Genomic DNA, 20103 nt, shown 5'->3' with positions numbered 1-20103 from the left:
ATTATTTCATGATGCTTTAAAAATTTTCATTAAAAAAATTCATTACTATATGTGGAAACAGCTACTTGGAAAACTAAATACTGTACACTTATAAACTAGAAAATACCTGTTGTGTGTCTTGCTCTAAATCCTTTCCGCTGAACTGATGAATCTGATTTGAATACCATAAACATCTGGTTATTGTAAGCAACTATAGGATGAGGTACCTTAGCGCCACAATATCGCCCTAGGAAACCAGATTCTGAGGTGGTTCCATCATATAAAGCTATGTGGTCGTAAGTACACTCTTGATGAGGTTCCATTTCAAACTCGTCAAATACCTGGTGAAAATTAAATTATTTTTAAATATGTAAAATGGTGGGGGATATGATACAGTTGTTAATAATTTAGTATATTTTTTTTTTTTTTAACTTGGAACAGTAATTATAATTATATGTTTAATCTTAAAGTGGAATGTGAACAATTAATAATAAAATTAGAATTATATTTCAGTCTAACTTTGTAATTAAAGTTAAATCTCAGAGGAAATAGAATTATTTTATCTAGGAAACTATATTAACAAACAAAACATTTTTTAAATCAAGAATTGGAATAACAATAATAAATTCCTCTAATCAGAGGGAATAGGTATTTACTGTACATCCTCAATGAGAAAAAAATGACAAGCACTTTAGATATAGAAAAATCTCTACAAACCGCAAGCAATTCCGCAGTTTTGCCAAGATTTCTAAATTTTTATCTATTAGTCAAGTTAAAAAAATTCTATTACAAATACTCAAAAATAGCTCTTTTCCTCTTTTGCCACATTTCCTTCATTTCATTTGGATCCTTGACCATGTTAGGATAATGAGTAGGTGACAAAAACGAGAAATGCAAAGTTATATATAAAATCAAATATTAAGTAGTTTCCATTACAATTAATAGGTAATGATAAAGCCTTATTTGTAAAGGAAATCCTCATTTGTGGCCTACATTCCACTTAAACTGATGGAAACACAGTAACATTGCCAATTCTCCAAGTGCTGGAAACAGAGTAACTATCAATTTTCCAGCAAGTGCAAAAAAAAACCTTTTTCCTAATTTTGTAGAAAATACCAGACAACTTAAGAGCTAAGAAATCAGCAGTCTTCATGAAAATCAAAGGAAAATTACATTTGGATCTATACCTCCATAAGCATCAAGGTTCGTTAAGAGTTTTAATTTCACGGGACTGAAAAGCTAAATTACTGTAGTTAGTTTAGCTTCAAGAAAACGGGAATGAGGATGATCCAGTTTCTCATTGCTCTGTTTACTGTCAAACCCATCAGTCAAAAGAGTTCCCTTATCCTTTGGACAGAGTGACAGCCATCTGGTTCTAGTAAGAGGAAACTTAAATCTTCACCGAAAAGTGCAGATTTAAGAATAGCCCACCATGTTAATCCTAGGTTGTACCAGAAAAGGGTTTCTTTAATGGTCAAATTTTATTCCTTTCAGTTGAAGCATAAACTAGGAGCAACAGCTCTTAGCAGTCTAGTTATTCCACACTAAATTTGTTTAGTTCCATTCAATGATGATAATCCTCCTGTTACTCCAAAGAAACACGTCTACAATTATCCTTGAACCAGGGTTTGTCTTTCACTCAGGATTTTAACACACAAGGAAGGATACTCCTATCAAGTATGTTTTTCAGATTCTCATTCAAGAGAATAACAAGCTCAAAACTTTTATACAATTGTGACCAATCTAAATGCGAAAGATCACGTGAAATGCCATTCCATTCTGCTTGAGATTTTATATATATCTTATACAAGTATGACATATCAGGGAAAGGTTAATCAGTCTAAAGTCCCTTTCACACAAGGGGCAAATAAACAGCTGGCAGACCCTGATACCGTTTGTGTTATGGGTGGCGATCAAAAGTGTAGATGACGTCATAAACGAGCAAACCACACACAAACCATCAAAGTGCCCATGCCTGTTGTTGAGGCACTGGTTAGGCACCTGACTAAGGACCACTCTGCCCTCTGTCTGCCTGGCATCTGGCCTAACAACTTGTGCCTACTGCCTGCCTCAGATTGTTTGATCTGGTAACACCGTCTCAGAGCGAGAGAATTACAGGAAAATCAGAGTGCCCACCCTGTATTTGCCCCTCGTGTGGAGGGGCTTTAATTACTAACGAAACCAAGACATGATCAGAGGTCCCAACTGGAGAACCACCCTTACTAGTTAAAACACCATAGGAGTCAGTGTATATTAGGTCCAAGCAGTTACCAGACGTGTGAGTAGCTTCACTTATGATTTGCTCATAGCTTAATTCAGAGGCAAAGTCCAAAGCTCTTAGGCCATGAAGGTCAGTATGGGAAAAAGAATTTGACAAATCCCTATTGTGAGCATTGAAATCAACAACAAGTACAAGTATTTTTATTTTAATAGCTCAGAAGTCTTTCAACCATGTAGCATCTTTGAGAGCAGTACCTAAGTAGCACATCATCTATGACTTGTTTAAGAAAATTATCCACAAAAATTGAATAATAACAAAAAGATAAAAACGAACAGTACATTTATAAATAAGTAGAAGTATTTTTGAACTATTTTCTGTATGATAAAGTTTGTAACTAAGTAGTACAGCACTACCCTAAAATCTAACACTTCATTATAGAACCACCTATCTACAAAAAAAAAAAAAAAAAAAAGAGAATACAGTATTGAGTTTTTTGCTAATTTTAATAGTTTTACACTTGAATGAAATATATTCCCTATTTCTGTACTTGCTACTACAGTACTATAGTTATTTTTACTTACCAGTTTTATTCTGTGCCCTGGGGTTGTAGTGAATTGCCAAACACAGTCTTTTCTACTTGGATAGTAATCTGGATAGTTTGGACTATATATTTCCCCTACTGGAGAGGTGATCTCATGCTTGCAGCCACCTTCTTTACAGTCATGGCCATTTTCATGGAGTGTAAAACCATTCAAGCATGAGCAAACATAGGATCCAATTGTGTTTTTACAAATATGTTGACAGCCACCATTATCTGTAGCACATTCATCTTTATCTGAAATATTAAATGGTTGGAGTTTAACTTTTAAAATTTTGCTAGTCTCATAATCTTAAAATGCATTTACAATATACAGAAGTAGCAAAATATTATAAAAACATACAGCCCAAGTATACTTTTTGTTTACCACAGAATTTTATACATTTCATATTATATTATTATTATTTACTCAGATCACTGACAAAATTGGATTAAAGGCAGACTAAAATATATTTGAAGTTACCTCAAACAGAAAGGTTGCTTACATAAAATTAAATGTACCACCCCAAAATACTGTCCATTGAGAGATTTAAAGTCACAGAAAATGGAGAATTTTTGGCATGGTACATAGATCAACTTCTGGGGCAAGGCCAAATAGACTTATGTTTATACATAAAGACCCGAGACATCTAAATATCCTTAAATGTAACTGATGTCTCTAAAATCCATAAAACTACCCTGATCCCCATTACATTAGCTTCTACATTCATTGCTTACCAATCATATCAATTCTCCCTATCTTATGATAAATACAAAAATTATCATAATTCATGAACAAAGTTTCATGCTGTGGATGGGAGACACAGAATGCTTATTATCAAAAGACATACATCATTAGTTACATACCAGTAAAATATACTGCAGCAAATCCACTTTTCTGAACAGAATTATCTGAAGTAAATTCAATGCGAAGACTATTGCCTTCTGACGTTATGACAGACGGTAACCTTTGCCCACAAAATACACCATGTTTCCTCATTTCTGAGACTCCTAGTTTACTTCGGATGTCCACACTGTCATACTCACAGTCTTGCTAGAACAAAAATAATATAAATTAATTTCCAAAGTTAACTGAATTACAATTATGTTATTTTTATAATAAAATAAATTTTTGAATATACTTACCCGGTGATTATAATAGCTGCAACTCTGTTGCTCGACAGAAAACTCTACGGAAAAAATTCGCCAGCGATCGCTATACAGGTTGCGGGTGTGCCCAACAGCGCCATCTGTCGTCCAAGTACCCAGTACTCAATGTAAACAAAGAACTCAATTTTCTCCTCGGTCCACTGCGTCTCTATTGGGGAGGAAGGGAGGGTCCTTTAATTTATAATCACCGGGTAAGTATATTCAAAAATTTATTTTATTATAAAAATAACATTTTTCAATATTTAACTTAGCCGGTGATTATAATAGCTGATTCACACCCAGGGGGGTGGGTAGAGACCAGCATTATATGTTTACATTATTATGAGCTAAGAATTTTTTATTTCATTTTAGAAGTTATCAAAATAACAAAAACAAAATAAATAGGTACCTGGTAAGGAAGTCGACTTGAACAATTACTCTGCCTTTTTAAGTACGTCTTCCTTACGGAGCCTCGCGATCCTCTCAGGATGCTGATCGACCCCTAGGATCTGAAGTATCAAGGGTTGCAACCCATACAACAGGACCTCATCAAAACCCCTAATCTAGGCGCTTCTCAAGAAATGACTTTGACCACCCGCCAAATCAACCAGGATGCGAAAGGCTTCTTAGCCTTCCGGACAACCCAAAAAACAACAATAAAAACATTTCAAGAGAAAGATTAAAAAGGTTATGGAATTAGGGAATTGTAGTGGTTGAGCCCTCACCCACTACTGCACTCGCTGCTACGAATGGTCCCAGAGTGTAGCAGTCCTCGTAAAGAGACTGGACATCCTTAAGATAAAAAGACGCGAACACTGACTTGCTTCTCCAATAGGTTGCGTCCATTATACTTCGCAGAGATCTATTTTGTTTAAAGGCCACGGAAGTTGCGACAGCTCTAACTTCATGTGTCCTTACCCTCAGCAAAGCTTGGTCTTCCTCATTCAGATGGGAATGAGCTTCTCGTATTAACAGTCTGATAAAATAGGATAAGGCATTCTTTGACATAGGCAAAGATGGTTTCTTAACTGAACACCATAAAGCTTCAGACGGGCCTCTTAAAGGTTTAGTTCGTTTTAAATAGAACTTAAGAGCTCTGACAGGGCATAAGACTCTTTCTAGTTCATTTCCAACCATATTCGATAAGCTTGGAATATCGAACGATTTTGGCCAAGGTCGAGAAGGTAGCTCGTTTTTGGCTAGAAAACCAAGTTGTAGAGAACATGTAGCCGTTTCAGATGAGAAACCTATGTTCTTGCTGAAGGCATGAATCTCACCGACTCTTTTAGCTGTGGCTAGGCAAACCAGGAAAAGAGTCTTTAAGGTGAGATCTTTCAGGGAGGCTGATTGTAGCGGTTCGAACCTGTCTGACATGAGGAATCTTAGTACCACGTCTAAATTCCAACCAGGTGTAACCAAACGACGCTCCTTCGTGGTCTCAAAAGACTTAAGGAGGTCCTGTAGATCTTTATTGTTGGAAAGATCTAAGCCTCTGTGACGGAAGACTGAAGCCAACATGCTTCTGTAACCCTTGATAGTGGGAGCTGAAAGAGATCGTTCTTTCCTCAGATATAAGAGGAAGTCAGCTATTTGAGTTACAGAGGTACTGGTCGAGGATACTGATACTGACTTGCACCAGTTTCGGAAGACTTCCCACTTCGATTGGTAGACTCTAAGGGTGGATGTTCTCCTTGCTCTAGCAATCGCTCTGGCTGCCTCCTTCGAAAAGCCTCTAGCTCTCGAGAGTCTTTCGATAGTCTGAAGGCAGTCAGACGAAGAGCGTGGAGGCCTTAGTGTACCTTCTTTACGTGTGGCTGACGTAGAAGGTCCACCCTTAGGGGAAGTGTTCTGGGAACGTCTACTAGCCATCGAAGTACCTCGGTGAACCATTCTCTCGCGGGCCAGAGGGGAGCAACTAGCGTCAACCTTGTCCCTTCGTGAGAGGCGAACTTCTGCAGTACCTTGTTGACAATCTTGAACGGAGGGAATGCATATAGATCTAGATGAGACCAATCTAGGAGAAAGGCATCTATATGAACTGCTGCTGGGTCCGGGATTGGTGAGCAATAAATTGGGAGCCTCTTGGTCATCGAGGTTGCGAAGAGATCTATGGTCGGCTGGCCCCAGGTGGCCCAAAGATTCTTGCATACATCCTTGTGGAGGGTCCATTCTGTTGGCAGAATTTGTCCCTTCCGACTGAGGCAATCTGCCATGACATTCAAGTTGCCTTGGATGAACCTCGTAAGTAGCGATATGTTTAGATCTTTTGACCAGGTGAGGAGGTCCCTTGCGATCTCGTACAGCGTCAGTGAGTGGGTCCCTCCTTGCTTGGAGATGTACGCCAAAGCCGTGGTGTTGTCCGAGTTCACCTCCACCACTTTGCCTTGAAGGAGAGACCTGAAGCTTTTCAAGGCCAGATGTACTGCCAGTAGCTCCTTGCAGTTGATATGCATTGTCCTTTGACTCGAGTTCCATATTCCCGAGCATTCCCGACCGTCTAATGTCGCGCCCCAGCCTACGTCCGATGCGTCCGAGAAGAGAACGTGGTTGGGAGTCTGAACAGCCAGGGGCAGACCCTCTCTGAGGTTGATACTGTCCTTCCACCATGTCAGGCAAGACTTCATCTTCTCGGAAATGGGAATCGAGACCGCTTCTAGCGTCTTGTCCTTTATCCAGTGAAATGCTAGGTGATATTGAAGAGGACGGAGGTGTAGTCTTCCTAATGCTACGAACTGTTCCAGGGATGATAGCGTCCCTATCAGACTCATCCACTGCCTGACTGAACATCGTTCCTTCTTCAGCATGTTCTGGATGCATAACAGGGCTTGGCTTGTTCTGGGGGCCGACGGAAAAGCCCGAAAAGCTAGACTGTGAATCTCCATCCCTAAATACACAATAGTTTGGGATGGGATCACTCGAGACTTTTCCATATTGACAAGGAGACCCAATTCCTTGGTCAGATCTAGAGTCCACTTTAGATCCTTCAGACAGCGACGACTGGAAGAAGCTCTGAGAAGCCAGTCGTCCAAGTAGAGGGAGGCTCGGATATCCGCTAAATGAAGGAATTTGGCTACATTCCTCATCAGCCTCGTAAACACAAGAGGAGCTGTGCTTAGGCCAAAGCACAGGGCTTGAAACTGGTAGACAACCTTTTCGTAAACGAATCTCAGAAAAGGTTGGGAGTCCGGGTGGATGGGGACGTGGAAGTAGGCGTCCCTTAGGTCTAACGAGACCATCCAGTCTTCCCTTCTGACCGCTGCTAGAACCGACTTTGTGGTCTCCATGGAGAACGTCTGCTTTGTGACAAAGACATTCAGCGCACTGACGTCTAGCACCGGCCTCCACCCTCCTGTCTTCTTTGCCACTAAGAAGAGACGGTTGTAGAAGCCCGGGGTTTGATGGTCCAGGACTTTGACTACCGCTCCCTTTTCTAGTAAGAGAGACACTTCCTGTTTCAATGCCCGTCTCTTGTCTTCCTCTCTGTACCTGGGGGAGAGATCGAAGGGAGATGTTGCTAGAGGGGGTTTTCGTACAAACGGGATCTTGTACCCCTCTCTGAGCAACTTCACAGATTGTGCATCTGCGCCTCTCTTCTCCCAGGTCTGCCAGAAGTTCTTGAGTCTGGCTCCCACTGCTATCTGAAGAAGCTGGCAGTCAGACTCTGCCTTTAAAGGACTTGGTTCCTTTCTTCTTTCCACGTCTCCCTTCGGCACGAGCACCTCCTCTGCTGGAGGCTCTGCCACGAAAGGGCGGAATAAATCGGGACGCTGGAGTGTCCATCCTTGGTCTAGCTGACAAGGTAGGCAAAGGGGTGGCTTTGCGAGCAGAGGACGCAACCAGATCATGAGTATCCTTCTGTATCAAAGAAGCAGCAATCTCCTTAATCAAGTCCTCTGGAAAGAGGCACTTGGAAAGAGGGGCAAACAGAAGTTCGGATCTTTGGCAAGGTGTAACTCCAGCTGACAGGAAAGAGCAAAGGTTCTCACGCTTCTTGAGGACTCCGGACACGAAAGATGCCGCAAGCTCATTAGATCCGTCACGTACGGCCTTGTCCATGCAGGACATGATGAGCAATGAAGTCTCCTTCTCTGTCGGAGAGATCTTCCTGCTTAGAGCTCCCAGACACCAGTCTAAAAAGTTGAAGACCTCGAAGGCTCTAAATATCCCTTTCAAAAGGTGGTCCAGGTCCGAAGATGACCAACATATCTTTGAGCGTCTCATGGCTAGCCAGCGGGGAGAGTCTACAAGACTTGAGAAGTCGCCCTGGGCAGAGGCAGGAACTCCCAAGCCGAGAACTTCTCCCGTGGCATACCAGACGCTCGATCTAGAAGAGAGTCTAGCAGGGGGAAACGTAAAGGCTGTCTTCCCTAGACTCTTTTTGGACTGCATCCATTCTCCTATCACTCGTAAAGCTCTCTTGGACGAGCGTGCGAGAACGAGTCTAGTAAAGGCAGGCGATGATGACGGCATACCTAAAACAAACTCTGACGGAGGAGAGCGCGGAGCCACAGACACAAACTGGTCCGGAAACATCTCTTTGAACAGTGCTAAAACCTTCCTAAAGTCCAAAGAGGGTTGCGTAGACTTAGGCTCGTCAAGATCCGAATGTGGTTCATCTACGTGTGCAGCACCATCATCATCAGAAAGACCATCATCCGAGTATTGAGGAGGAAGCGGCAATGGAGTAGGTAACGGCTGGTTAGCCGAGTCCGGTCGCACGGGTGCATGCGTGACTGAGCCGGACGCAACGTCATGGAACTGTTGCTCAGTCTGTGAGCTGGCAACAACCATAGCAGCGCGGGGACGCACAGCGTCTACTCCAGACTGTCTAGCCTGGTGTGGGTGAGCAGTGGCAACCACACTGGGTTGCGGAGGTTGACGCACCGCGTCAAAACAAAACAACTCTGACGGTTGTTGTACCTCACGAACGTCAACGGAAGGCTCCGTGCGTCGCTGAACGTCAACATGCGGCTGGCAGGGCACACTGGAACGCATGGGTGGCGGAACTCTCTCAACTGGAGTGCGCAAGAAGGTCGCCTCAGCGTCCACAGGACGCACAACCGAGTGTGTGACTGGTTGTAGGCAAGAGGCTGTACTAGCTGGTGCAGCAGCAACCTTCTCCGCACGCAAGTCCTGCATCAGAGACGTTAATTGGGACTGCATGCTCTGCAGCAAAGACCACTTAGGGTCTGCAGGAGCAGGTGCGGCGACAGACGGTGTAACTGTCTGAGGCGGTACCGCTTTACCTCTCTTAGGAGGTGAGCAGTCATCTGATGACTGCAGCGAGTCCGAACTGACCCAGTGGCTACAACTGGGCCGTTGGACTTGCGCGGAAGGGACCGACTTGCGCTTCAACGGTCGTGAGACCTTGGTCCATGGTTTCTTGCGAGAAACCTCTTCCGCAGACGAGGTATAAATGGGCTCTCTCGTCTTTGTGTGGTGGGGGCGATCTTGGGTAGATACGCCCGAAACCACAGAGGGAACGTCTGTTCGCTGATTAAAGCCTCTCGAACCCATTTGTCGTACGACATTGCTTCTCCCCTGGACTTGGGAGCTTGCAAGAGGTCCCGGACTAGGAGGACGACAGGCACGAACAGACGAACCCTCAAGCGCAACACTATCCACAACACTATCACTCACTTTGTCACTTCCCACTGCACTTTTACACTTCAGCTCCTTGACATCTGCCATGAGCTGATTACGGTCACTAGCCAGTGACTCAACTCTCTCACCCAGAGCTTGGATGGCACGCATCATATCAGCCATCGAAGGTTCCTGAGTGCCAGAAGGGGGGTTAGGAGCAACCACTACAGGGGAAGGAATAGGTTGTGGGGCATGAGGAGAGGAAATGTCAATAGATCGAGAGGAACTTCTCCTAACTCTATCTCTCTCTAGCCTACGTGTATATTTTTGGAATTCGATAAAATCGAATTCCGAAAGCCCAACGCACTCCTCACATCGATCTTCCAATTGACAGGTTTTATCCCGACAATTGGAACAAACAGTGTGAGGGTCGATAGAGGCCTTCGGAAGACGCCTTGAACAGTCCCTAGCATTACACTTCCTAAATTTTGGGACTTGAGAAGGGTCAGCCATTTTGAATTGGTCAATGGGGAATTCAAAAACTATCCAAAGTCATCAACAAAGAATCCGTAATAAAAAAAAAGAATGCAAGGATTTTAGAAGAGAAAGCCTGCACAGCGAAAGCTCAAAACTAGAATAGTGTACTTCACCAAATAGTTGTGAAAACAAATCCAGTTAGCAACAGCGAATTAGTAGGTCTTGCCGGTAGCACGACAGAGAGAAAATTGAGTTCTTTGTTTACATTGAGTACTGGGTACTTGGACGACAGATGGCGCTGTTGGGCACACCCGCAACCTGTATAGCGATCGCTGGCGAATTTTTTCCGTAGAGTTTTCTGTCGAGCAACAGAGTTGCAGCTATTATAATCACCGGCTAAGTTAAATATTGAAAAATTGACATTTTCAATTAACCATAAATAAAGCATTTTAGGATTGATTTCTAATACATGCCAATTTCATGTACAGTATGTGCTCAATACCATTTTTTCTGTCCACATTTAAATATCTTAAAATTTCATAGTAAAATGTGCAAATAACATCTCCACTGGGTAACCTTGATGATGGCTCCCCTTCAATTTCACCACTCATCCCCCTCAGAGCGAAAACTCTATTCGGGGTGAAGATTGCTATGTGTCGTATCAAGAAATACGTCCCCTGATATTATGCGATATCCTCAAGAGAAATTTTAAGGATACTCGCGCCAGGAGTCAGAATTCTGGAGACTTATGGTCAATTCTCTGGGAGTATCACTGTAGCCAAATATCCCTTAGAAAGCTGCCTAAAGGAACCTTCCATCAGGACACCATGGCCATCTCACCCAAAAATAGATTTTTCACTTAGCTTCAAAATCGGTTTATAGAACAAAAAGTATTAATTCATTCTATTAATTTTAAGGTGATATCCATTATAAATTGAAAGTTCCACTAGTGCCCATTTCTCTGTAAAGAATATGAGATATAGAATAGCTGAATGCTTGCAAAGTTTAAATCACAGCAGTGCAATATGAGTATTATAGTTTGCTGTGCACCAACAAATTATTCCCATGAAAAAATTAAAGGTGAATACTATGAAGAACTGCAGTGTAATAGATGAGATCCCAGAGAGATATATGAAAATTGGGATTTATGACTTCAATGCTAAAGTTGGAAAGAATAATCCAGATATAGAGAATGTGATGGGTGTTGAGGCTCTTGGCTTGGTTACAAATGAAAAAGGAGCCCATTTTATAAGTTTCTGTTCAACAATCTTATTGGAGGTACTCCATTCCAGCACAAGGACATCCACAAATATACATGGACTTCACCATGTGGCAATTACAAAAATCAAATAGATCACATAGCCACTAATATAGAGAGAAAGAGGACTTTGAGAAATGTAAGAATCTATAGAGACGCAGATATTGGTAGTGATTACCAGCTCCTCATTGCCACACTGAAATTAAAACTGAAAGCACCCAACAGAAATGTAGATATAATACCTAGGTTTGATACAGCTAAGCTTCCAGGAGATGAGGACAGAAAAATTTTCAATTGAATGTAGAAATTGATTTGCAGTCTTAAGGGGACGAAGAGCACACAAGTAATGAAGAATGGTCTGAGACAAAGAGCATACAAGTAATGAAGAATGGTGTGATGGAGACGAAAAGCACAAAAGTAATTAAGATTGGTGTGATGGAAACGAAGAGCACACAGGTAATGAAGAATGGTGTGATAGAGACAAAGAGCATACAAGTAGTGAAGAATGGTGTGATGGAGACGAAGAGCACATAGGTAATGAAGAATGGTGTGATATTAAGAATATATATGTCAGATGATAGAGAAGTTTTGGAACAAGGAGAAAGCCATGGATATCAAATATTACGTGGGATACTATAAAATTGAGACAAAGACAGAAATTGATTGTTGAAAGTTTTCGAGGAAGTAATGAAAATTACCAGACAAGCCTGCTAAGTATTCCAGTATTGATAGCAAGGTCAAAAGATAGCCAGGGATGACTGAAGAGAATATTTAGACAAGGTAGCAGATAAGATTGACAAAGCTATGAATTTTAATAATGAAATCTCGACTGGGGCAAAGAAGAAGAAGCATATACCCATCAGATAGAGAGATGGATCTGTTATAACAACAGTAAAAGAAGAAAGGAAACATCGGATGGAAAACTTCAGGGAGGTCATGAATAGGAGATATGAAGGGTATAATTTGATTGATGTACCTGAAGCTGATGAAGACGTTGATGTGCCCATGAATGAATTCAGTATTTTTGAAGTTGAAGCTATGATTAAAAAACTCATTTAGATTTAAATCCCCTGGTTACGATGGAATAACTGTCGAGATAATATTGGCTGAAAATGAAGTGACCCCCAGAATACTTTACAAGATTATTTTGTTTGTAGAATGTGGCACGAAGAGGCAAAACCTGATGAATTGGAGTTAGGAGTGTTGGTGAAAATGGCAAAAAAGGAACCTGACTGATTGCAATAATTACAGAGGCATCACACTTTTATCAGTTGTTATTAGAATATACAATACAGTAGGCCTATGCTTATTCTAAAGAGACTAGAGAGAAAGATTATGAAAAGCTGAGAGATTAACAAGCAGGATTTAGAAAAGGTAGAAGTTGTACTGACAAAATTTAATTTTCAGACATGTACAGCAATGCATAGAATATAGAGATCCACTTTTGATGGCATTATAGGAGATGATGAATGGAGAAGTATTGACTTAAAAGCTTAAGATAGAGATGACTGGCGAAATCCAACTGAGGTCCTTTGCGTCTCAATAAGGGTGGGAGGAGAGGAAGATGATGATGAAATACAGGATACTAGCTAGATTTGTCTGATTGTGTTTAGTGCTAGTCAAATAAACTGCAACAATAATCAAGAGTTGAAAATGGATATTTAGTATTCAAATACATACTTAACTGTTTTTCATTTATTAAAATAATAGGCTCTTAATACTAATATCTATTATTTTCATAATTTCCTTTGAATCGTAGGCTATTAACTATAGAAGCACCAGCTGCATGGCCTCACAAAGTAAAGAATATAAAAAAATCTTTTTTACAATGCCCTCCCATTTCCCTTCAAATAAGCTAGGGTAGAGATCCTACGAATAATGTCAAACAACAAGCATGGTGAGAATCATAACATATTGTATACTGAAGTAAGAAGATGACTAACGGATGTCTGCAATCAAAATTGCAGTAAAATACACATTTTTTCAAAAGCCCAAAGTAAAAAAACTCACTTAACAGTGCAGTATACTCCTCTGAGACACTTTATGTAAGCATGGAAAATTATTTATCTAAGCCAACATAAATCTGGATTCTTGGAGACTTGGAATGAGAAAGTTTAGAGTTATTGCTTCTAAGATACAGTACTAGTTTGTGATGTGAGGGTGGAGGAACTTTCCTCCTGAAAGGGAAATAGGTAAATGATACTGACAACTTTCACTGGCAATGGCTTTGCTTCTATCTATTGCCAAGTTTTCCAACATTTCTGGAGACAAGCAAAATTGGCTGAAGAGTTGTCCATAGATAAGTAGCAACTTCATGTCCTCTTACTCCACCTAACAGACAACTTCACCAAGAAATCTGTCTTCCTTTTCTGGCCTGAAAGGATGACTGATATTAATCATCTAAGTTCTTCTGTTGTGAGAAGAGGGCTATATCTGTCTAACAGATTTAGTCAGCATCCTATGTTGCTAAGATTTATGATGCGAGGATGAACTTGCTACTTGACTTCTTATGTGTTTAAAGTAGACTATCTAGAAGAGGAAGAGCTGTTTGGGTTGAAAATGACTACTCAGATTTTTTATTATTAAAATCAGTTTCTCCAAAAGACCTTATGTCATACCCTCTATAAAAATAAATTATGGGTGAAGAAGATACAAGACCTTCAGGTCTGAGGTGTTTAAGGAGGACAGAGATCCTTTGTAGTTTCATATGGCTTCTTTGACTAGTATTTCACAGGAAATACACCATCAGAGAAACAGATCATCTAGGCTCAATTGAGCAACACTGCTAACCCCTTTTTGTCTTGATGTCATCTCTGCCAACTTGACTCACTGTTACAAGACCTGATAACACTTGAGGTTCACCACTCTAGCCAGTTAATAATAGCAAAGAACTCTGTTTAAACTTCCATTGGTATAAATCTCCAAAGGTAGGCACTGAAGTGACTAAAGGAGTTAAAATAAGCTAATGCAATATTTTCAAGCTAATGCAGCATTTTCAGTGCATTCTGTGGCTGAGGATGGATGACAAGCTCTGGATTTTGTAGAACTTGCAAAACCTGTGTTTGGTCAGAAAGAATGAAGGCATGGCATTCATCAGCATCTACTGGTTATGTTTCAACCTTTCATTCTTAATTTTATCCCAGGAATAATGTTAATAATACCAGTGATCATTTGCAGGTCAAAAAGTCAGCACATTGGTTTACCTTTTAACGGGTCTGAACTTTATTCTATAGCTGATACCTTACTTTTGGTTACTGTGAACACTTCATATAAAATAAAATATGGTTTTAATACAATTCCCCAATCCTGTCAGAAGGATAACCCACAACTCCTTTCAGTATAGTGCTAGTGCAGCCCAAGCTATCTAAGAGCATTAGACCTGTTAATGCTTTGGACATCCTCAAAAGAGCAGTTGTCTTTGGTGTAGTTATAACAAAAACTAAAAGCCAAGAAGTTCTCAAGAGAAAATGAACACTTCAACTGCCATTTGGTTGAGCCCACTAAGGTCGATGATAACAGCCCATTGCTTGATGTGCCATGTGAGACAACAACATATAGATGACCTGTTTGAGAAGGTTTGTGATCTTTTGGAAAAAGCAGATAGTCAATACTTTACCAGGAATCATAAAATGCTGATTAGTGGTATTTCTAAAATAAAGTCTGACTACTTTAAATTACCTTCAGTGTGGATGTTATTATAAAAACGATCATCATATATTCCTACAAAGGGCTATCAGACACATGAACCTACAGTACTTCAGAAAAGAAAAGCAAGCACAGAAACTGCACTCACCTGAAAAAGGATCTTGGATGGATAAGGCTGCCTATTGACAGCCATGGTCTTTACTTGAGGTTCACTTGGAGGACAATCCAGACTCCATTACTCAAAATTCAGTCAAAGCAAATGGCTTAGAAGCATTAAGAGAAACAGGATGAACACTAATAGGAGCTAAATCCAGTGGAGGAAAAGGACACAAATCTGTACCACACAGATCAGGCAAAAGCAAGGTCAGCAGAACAGCACCAGCATACAGAGCCACTGCAAGGGGCAAAAGTAGAAGAAGGTGATGTTGCAAGGGCTTCAGACACAGCAAAAGCATTAATTGCACCATTAAGGAACAGGAAAACAATGATGATGGCAGTATGAACAGTTGGTGGCCAGGCAATCCCAAGAACAAACTATATGTCTTAAGTAACTCACAACATAAAAACATTTTTAGCAGGACAGAAATCCTGCATGCAGGATACACAAGTACTGCGTGAGAGCAGCGAACAACTATAATAAGTTGGTAGGATAAGATGTGAACACAGCACATCATCTGAAGAATCTCACTCCATCGCTTCAATTGTAAAATATGATGGGCCAGAAGTTGAACAAGAAACAGAGGACTTAGGAGCAGCAGCAGCAGACAGATTTAGGGCAGTATACATCTCTTTTCTCTAATTATATGACCTCACTTAATTTTTGCTTTTAGGACACTTTATTGTCTTTTTTGTTTACACTTACATTCAACTTTCACAAGGGACCTAAGAAGAAACTACTTCTTTTGTCTTTTCTAAAAGATTGTTTGAAAATGCGACACAGCATATCCGTAAATACATTCGCCACTCGCTCTGCCAAAGCCTTATCTGGGAGATGGATTTCCAAAATTTTCAGCATTTCCCCTTATTTCACTCTAAGCAAGAAGTTTCTCAGTCTGTTCCTTCTCCTCCTCCTCCTCAGATGAAATCTCTCCAACCTTTTGTTGACACTCCTTATACAACTACAACAGCTGCACCGATTATCAATTGCTCACTATGCTCTTTCAGAAGATGGATGATGTCATCCTTGTCCAACTCCAATGCCTTGCCCAAGGCCACAATTTCATTGTCAACTGCCTCCTATATTTGTTCGAATGCCTCAAAATTACGTTCAGGAATTCATTCAGGCCACAGTTTCCTCCATGAATAAGGGTTCTGTTTGTGATACCATCCCAGACTTTATCAATCAATTTGAGGGTTTGTGACCAAGAACTGCTTTATCTTTTGCAGTTATGAAGGTCCTCCTTGGCATCTTCCAAAACAAACCAGTTTTGTCGCAGCTGACGGCTGTAGCACCCCTTGCGCAGCACCAATTTCTTTGATTTTCTCTTTTTTCTTAAGAACTGTACAAATCGTTGATGTTATACTATTGTACCTTTTTGCCAGGTCTGCCACATGTGTATCTTTATCATGCTTCTCGATAATTTCTTTTTTTCACTTTTAAGGTAATCATCTCCTCTTTACTATCTTTCTTGATCATCTTGGGGGCCATTATCTACAGTACAGTAGATAGTGTACTGTACTGTTACTACTGTTAACTTGACAGTGAACAATAGCAATCACAATTCTATAAAGAGCATGCAGTCACAAATTTACAAAGAACCCTTTTAAAAACTTGCAAGATAATGTTATGTGAAGCTGGTACGAGTACTGCGAGAGAGAGAGAGAGAGAAAAGAAAAAGCTAGTGGCATAAAAATCATGTGAACACTATGTGCGTGGCATATCGGTACTGCACAACCAAATACAGTACACATATTCAGGGAAATATTTACTTACAGACTGATACTGTACAATTATTTTTATGTCTGTATATGGCTTGCTCATATTCTGAGTTACTAAAGAGAGAGAGTTACAAGCCTAGAAAACATGAAAGGATTAATACACACTTACTATAAATATCTTAGAGTATTGTATTTTCATAGAATAAAAACTAGAAATGCAGGCTAGGTTTTCTATTACTGTTTTTAAAGGGGGACGAGCAAACACCGATGGGGATAATATTAATAAATAATGCCACTTACTAATTACTATTCACTTATTACATAGTCTGAAAGTCTGGACATCACAGTCTCCTGGCTAAATTTCTTACTGTAATCAACTTACAGAATGACTTTATGTTATTCGATGCACTACTGTAGTAAACTCTTAAGAATAAGACTGTGTGCTCAAAATGCATAGGTATGTAATATATACAGTATGTGTATAGATAGATAAAAAAAAATGGAGCTGGCTGTAGCAGTTAAGAATCTTAACTTGGTGTTCTAGTAAAACTATCAAGAAATGATAATAACAAAGTACTATTGTTAAAACTTACATTATTACCCTCAAGATCGAAATGTGTGAAGTTTAATGTGATTCGATACTGAGGTGGTGCTATAATTTCCCATATGCAATTCTTGTTCACAGGATACAAATCAGGAAAAGAAGGACTTGTTATTGTTCCATTGGGATTTTCAATTTTTCCTCCACATGCATCTGAAATTACAAATTACATGATTTTTGGGTGCTTGTTAAACTCTAGAAAGAAATATTTGGAAAAATACCCTTATGTTTATGGTATACTATACCAAATTTCTTAAAGAGATTACTGTATGTGCAATATCTCATATTTGGCTATTTAAAAGTTTTAAAAGTAAGATACTGTACTAAAAGTTTAAATAATTTGGTAAAATCAAATAAGCTTTTAAATTACTGTAAAACATTAAGAAAATACTTCTTTCACCCTGTAACTATAGAGTATATATCAAAGTTTAAAACATAACCACCTGCTTAATAACTGACCTTCACAACGTTTCCCATCGGAATGAAGTTCATATCCTATCTTACAACTACATTCATAACCTCCTAGTTGATTTATACAATTGTGTTCACATCCATGGTCTAAACTTGAACATTCATCATACTCTGTAAAAAAAATAAATAGTGATGGGTTATTAAGTGTTTATACAATATCTTATACTAAGCATAGTTTGGAAATGCAGTCACTATGAAGAATGAAAAGCATTTCTATTACAATGATAAAATGAGCAGCATTACTACCCAACGTATTTTAAAAGATGTACTTTACTTACACAACTGTTATGCAAACCTATAGAGTACAAAATATTCAAGCAATAACTTGTAACTTTCAGAAATAAAATGTATTTAAGAGAGAATTACCTTTCATAAAGGTTGCAGAAAAACCAGCTTTCTGCACAGACCCATCCGTTACAAATTTTATTCTCATTTTATTTGAAGTAGATTTTATATCATTTGGCTTCTTATATCCACAAAAAACTCCAATTAAAGTAGAGTTTTCCTCATGCCCATCACGGACATCTAAATAATCGTAAACGCAATCATCGTGGTTTTCAATCTGCGGAAATTTAAGTACAGTAATCATTTGTTATAATATTGCTGCACATTTTTACCTAAATGGCAATACTGCAAAAGGATATAAAAATGCACATGTATTTTTTATGCAAAATACTCATTTATCACAAAAATCATTGTATTTTTATTTTACTTGATCCCTCCTTTAAAAAACTATGAAGAGTAAATGAATGGAAGTAAACACATTTTTTTTTTCTTCCAGGGCACAATATAATCCCACAGATATTTAAGGTACTGTGTGTAAAATTATGTCAAATACTGCACAAAAGATGGAATTTTCTATGACCAAGCTCTAAAGATTAAATTGTCCAAAAAAGTAAAATTTTGAATAAGTATGTTATTTTTATTAGTAAAATAAATTTTTGAATATACTTACCCGATAATCATGTAGCTGTCAACTCCGTTGCCCGACAGAATTCTATGGAGGGATACACCAGCTATCACAATACTAGAAGGGGGTGTACTTACCAGCGCCACCTGTGGCCAGGTACTCAAGTACTTCTTGTTGACACCTCCTCAATTATTCCTCGGTCCACTGGTTCTCCTGGGGAGGAAGGGAGGGTCGATTAAATCATGATTATCGGGTAAGTATATTCAAAAATTTATTTTACTAATAAAAATAACATTTTTCAATATTAAACTTACCCGATAATCATGTAGCTGATTCACACCCAGGGGGGTGGGTGAAAACCAGTGTACAAGATTAAAGGATAGCTAAGTATCCCATATTTCATATAACAGTTATCTCAAATAACAATGAAATAATAAGTACCTGGTAAGGAAGTCGAATTGAACCGTTACTCTGCCTCTTTTTTAAGTTCGTCTTCCTTACTGAGCGCAGCGTTCCTCTTGGAGGCTGAATCAACCCAAAGGTGCCAAAGTATATGGGGTTGCAACCCCTACTAAAGGACCTCTACAAAACCTCTAACCCAGGCGCTTCTCAAGAATGAATAGACCACCCGCCAAATCAAAAGGATGCGGAAGGCTTCTTAGCCTACCGTAACAACCATAAAAACAACAATAAAAGCATTCAAGAGAAAGGTTAAAAAAGGTTATGGGATTAAGGGAATGTAGTGGCTGAGCCCTCACCTACTACTGCACTCGCTGCTACGAATGGTCCCAGGGTGTAGCAGTTCTCGTAAAGAGACTGGACATCTTTCAGATAAAATGATGCAAACACTGACTTGCTCCTCCAATAGGTTGCATCCATTATGCTCTGCAGAGAACGGTTTTTATTAAAGGCCATCGAAGTAGCTACGGCTCTTACTTCGTGGGTCCTTACCTTCAGCAATGCAAGGTCTTCCTCCTTTAAGTGAGAGTGGGCTTCTCTAATCAGAAGCCTTATATAATATGAAACCCCATTCTTGGACATGGGCCTCGAAGGTTTCTTGATGGCACACCATAAGGCTTCTGACTGTCCTCGAAGAGGTTTAGACCTCTTAAGATAAAATTTGAGAGCTCTGACAGGGCAAAGAACTCTCTCTAGTTCGTTACCTACCATGTTGGAGAGGCTAGGTATTTCAAACGATCTAGGCCAAGGACGTGAAGGAAGTTCGTTCTTTGCTAGGAATCCAAGCTGAAAAGAACATGTTGCAGATTCGGTCGTGAAACCAATGTTCTTGCTGAAGGCAAGAACCTCACTGACCCTCTTAGCTGTTGCAAGGCAGACGAGAAAGAGAGTCTTG

The 20103-nt window shown here is 39.8% G+C and overlaps 1 protein-coding gene across 1 annotated transcript in view; it reads right to left on the bottom strand.

Moving 5' to 3' along the window:
- LOC137625121 (tolloid-like protein 1) overlaps window positions 1-20103 on the bottom strand; it is an 865074-nt gene that overhangs the window by 20673 nt on the left and 824298 nt on the right. Inside the window, exons 10-15 of the mRNA XM_068356038.1 lie at window positions 18206-18401; window positions 17828-17950; window positions 17361-17521; window positions 3645-3831; window positions 2782-3035; window positions 107-320 (exon numbers count right to left, since the gene is read on the bottom strand). Of these exons, the coding sequence (XP_068212139.1) occupies window positions 107-320; window positions 2782-3035; window positions 3645-3831; window positions 17361-17521; window positions 17828-17950; window positions 18206-18401 (1135 nt within the window). The remainder of the gene's footprint in view (window positions 1-106; window positions 321-2781; window positions 3036-3644; window positions 3832-17360; window positions 17522-17827; window positions 17951-18205; window positions 18402-20103) is intronic.

The sequence above is a fragment of the Palaemon carinicauda genome, chromosome 2 (assembly GCF_036898095.1).
Source record: "Palaemon carinicauda isolate YSFRI2023 chromosome 2, ASM3689809v2, whole genome shotgun sequence".
Taxonomy (NCBI): Eukaryota; Metazoa; Arthropoda; class Malacostraca; order Decapoda; family Palaemonidae; genus Palaemon; species Palaemon carinicauda.
The sequence above is the reverse complement of the archived record's forward strand: the minus strand, read 5'-3'. Positions and strand labels throughout refer to the sequence as shown.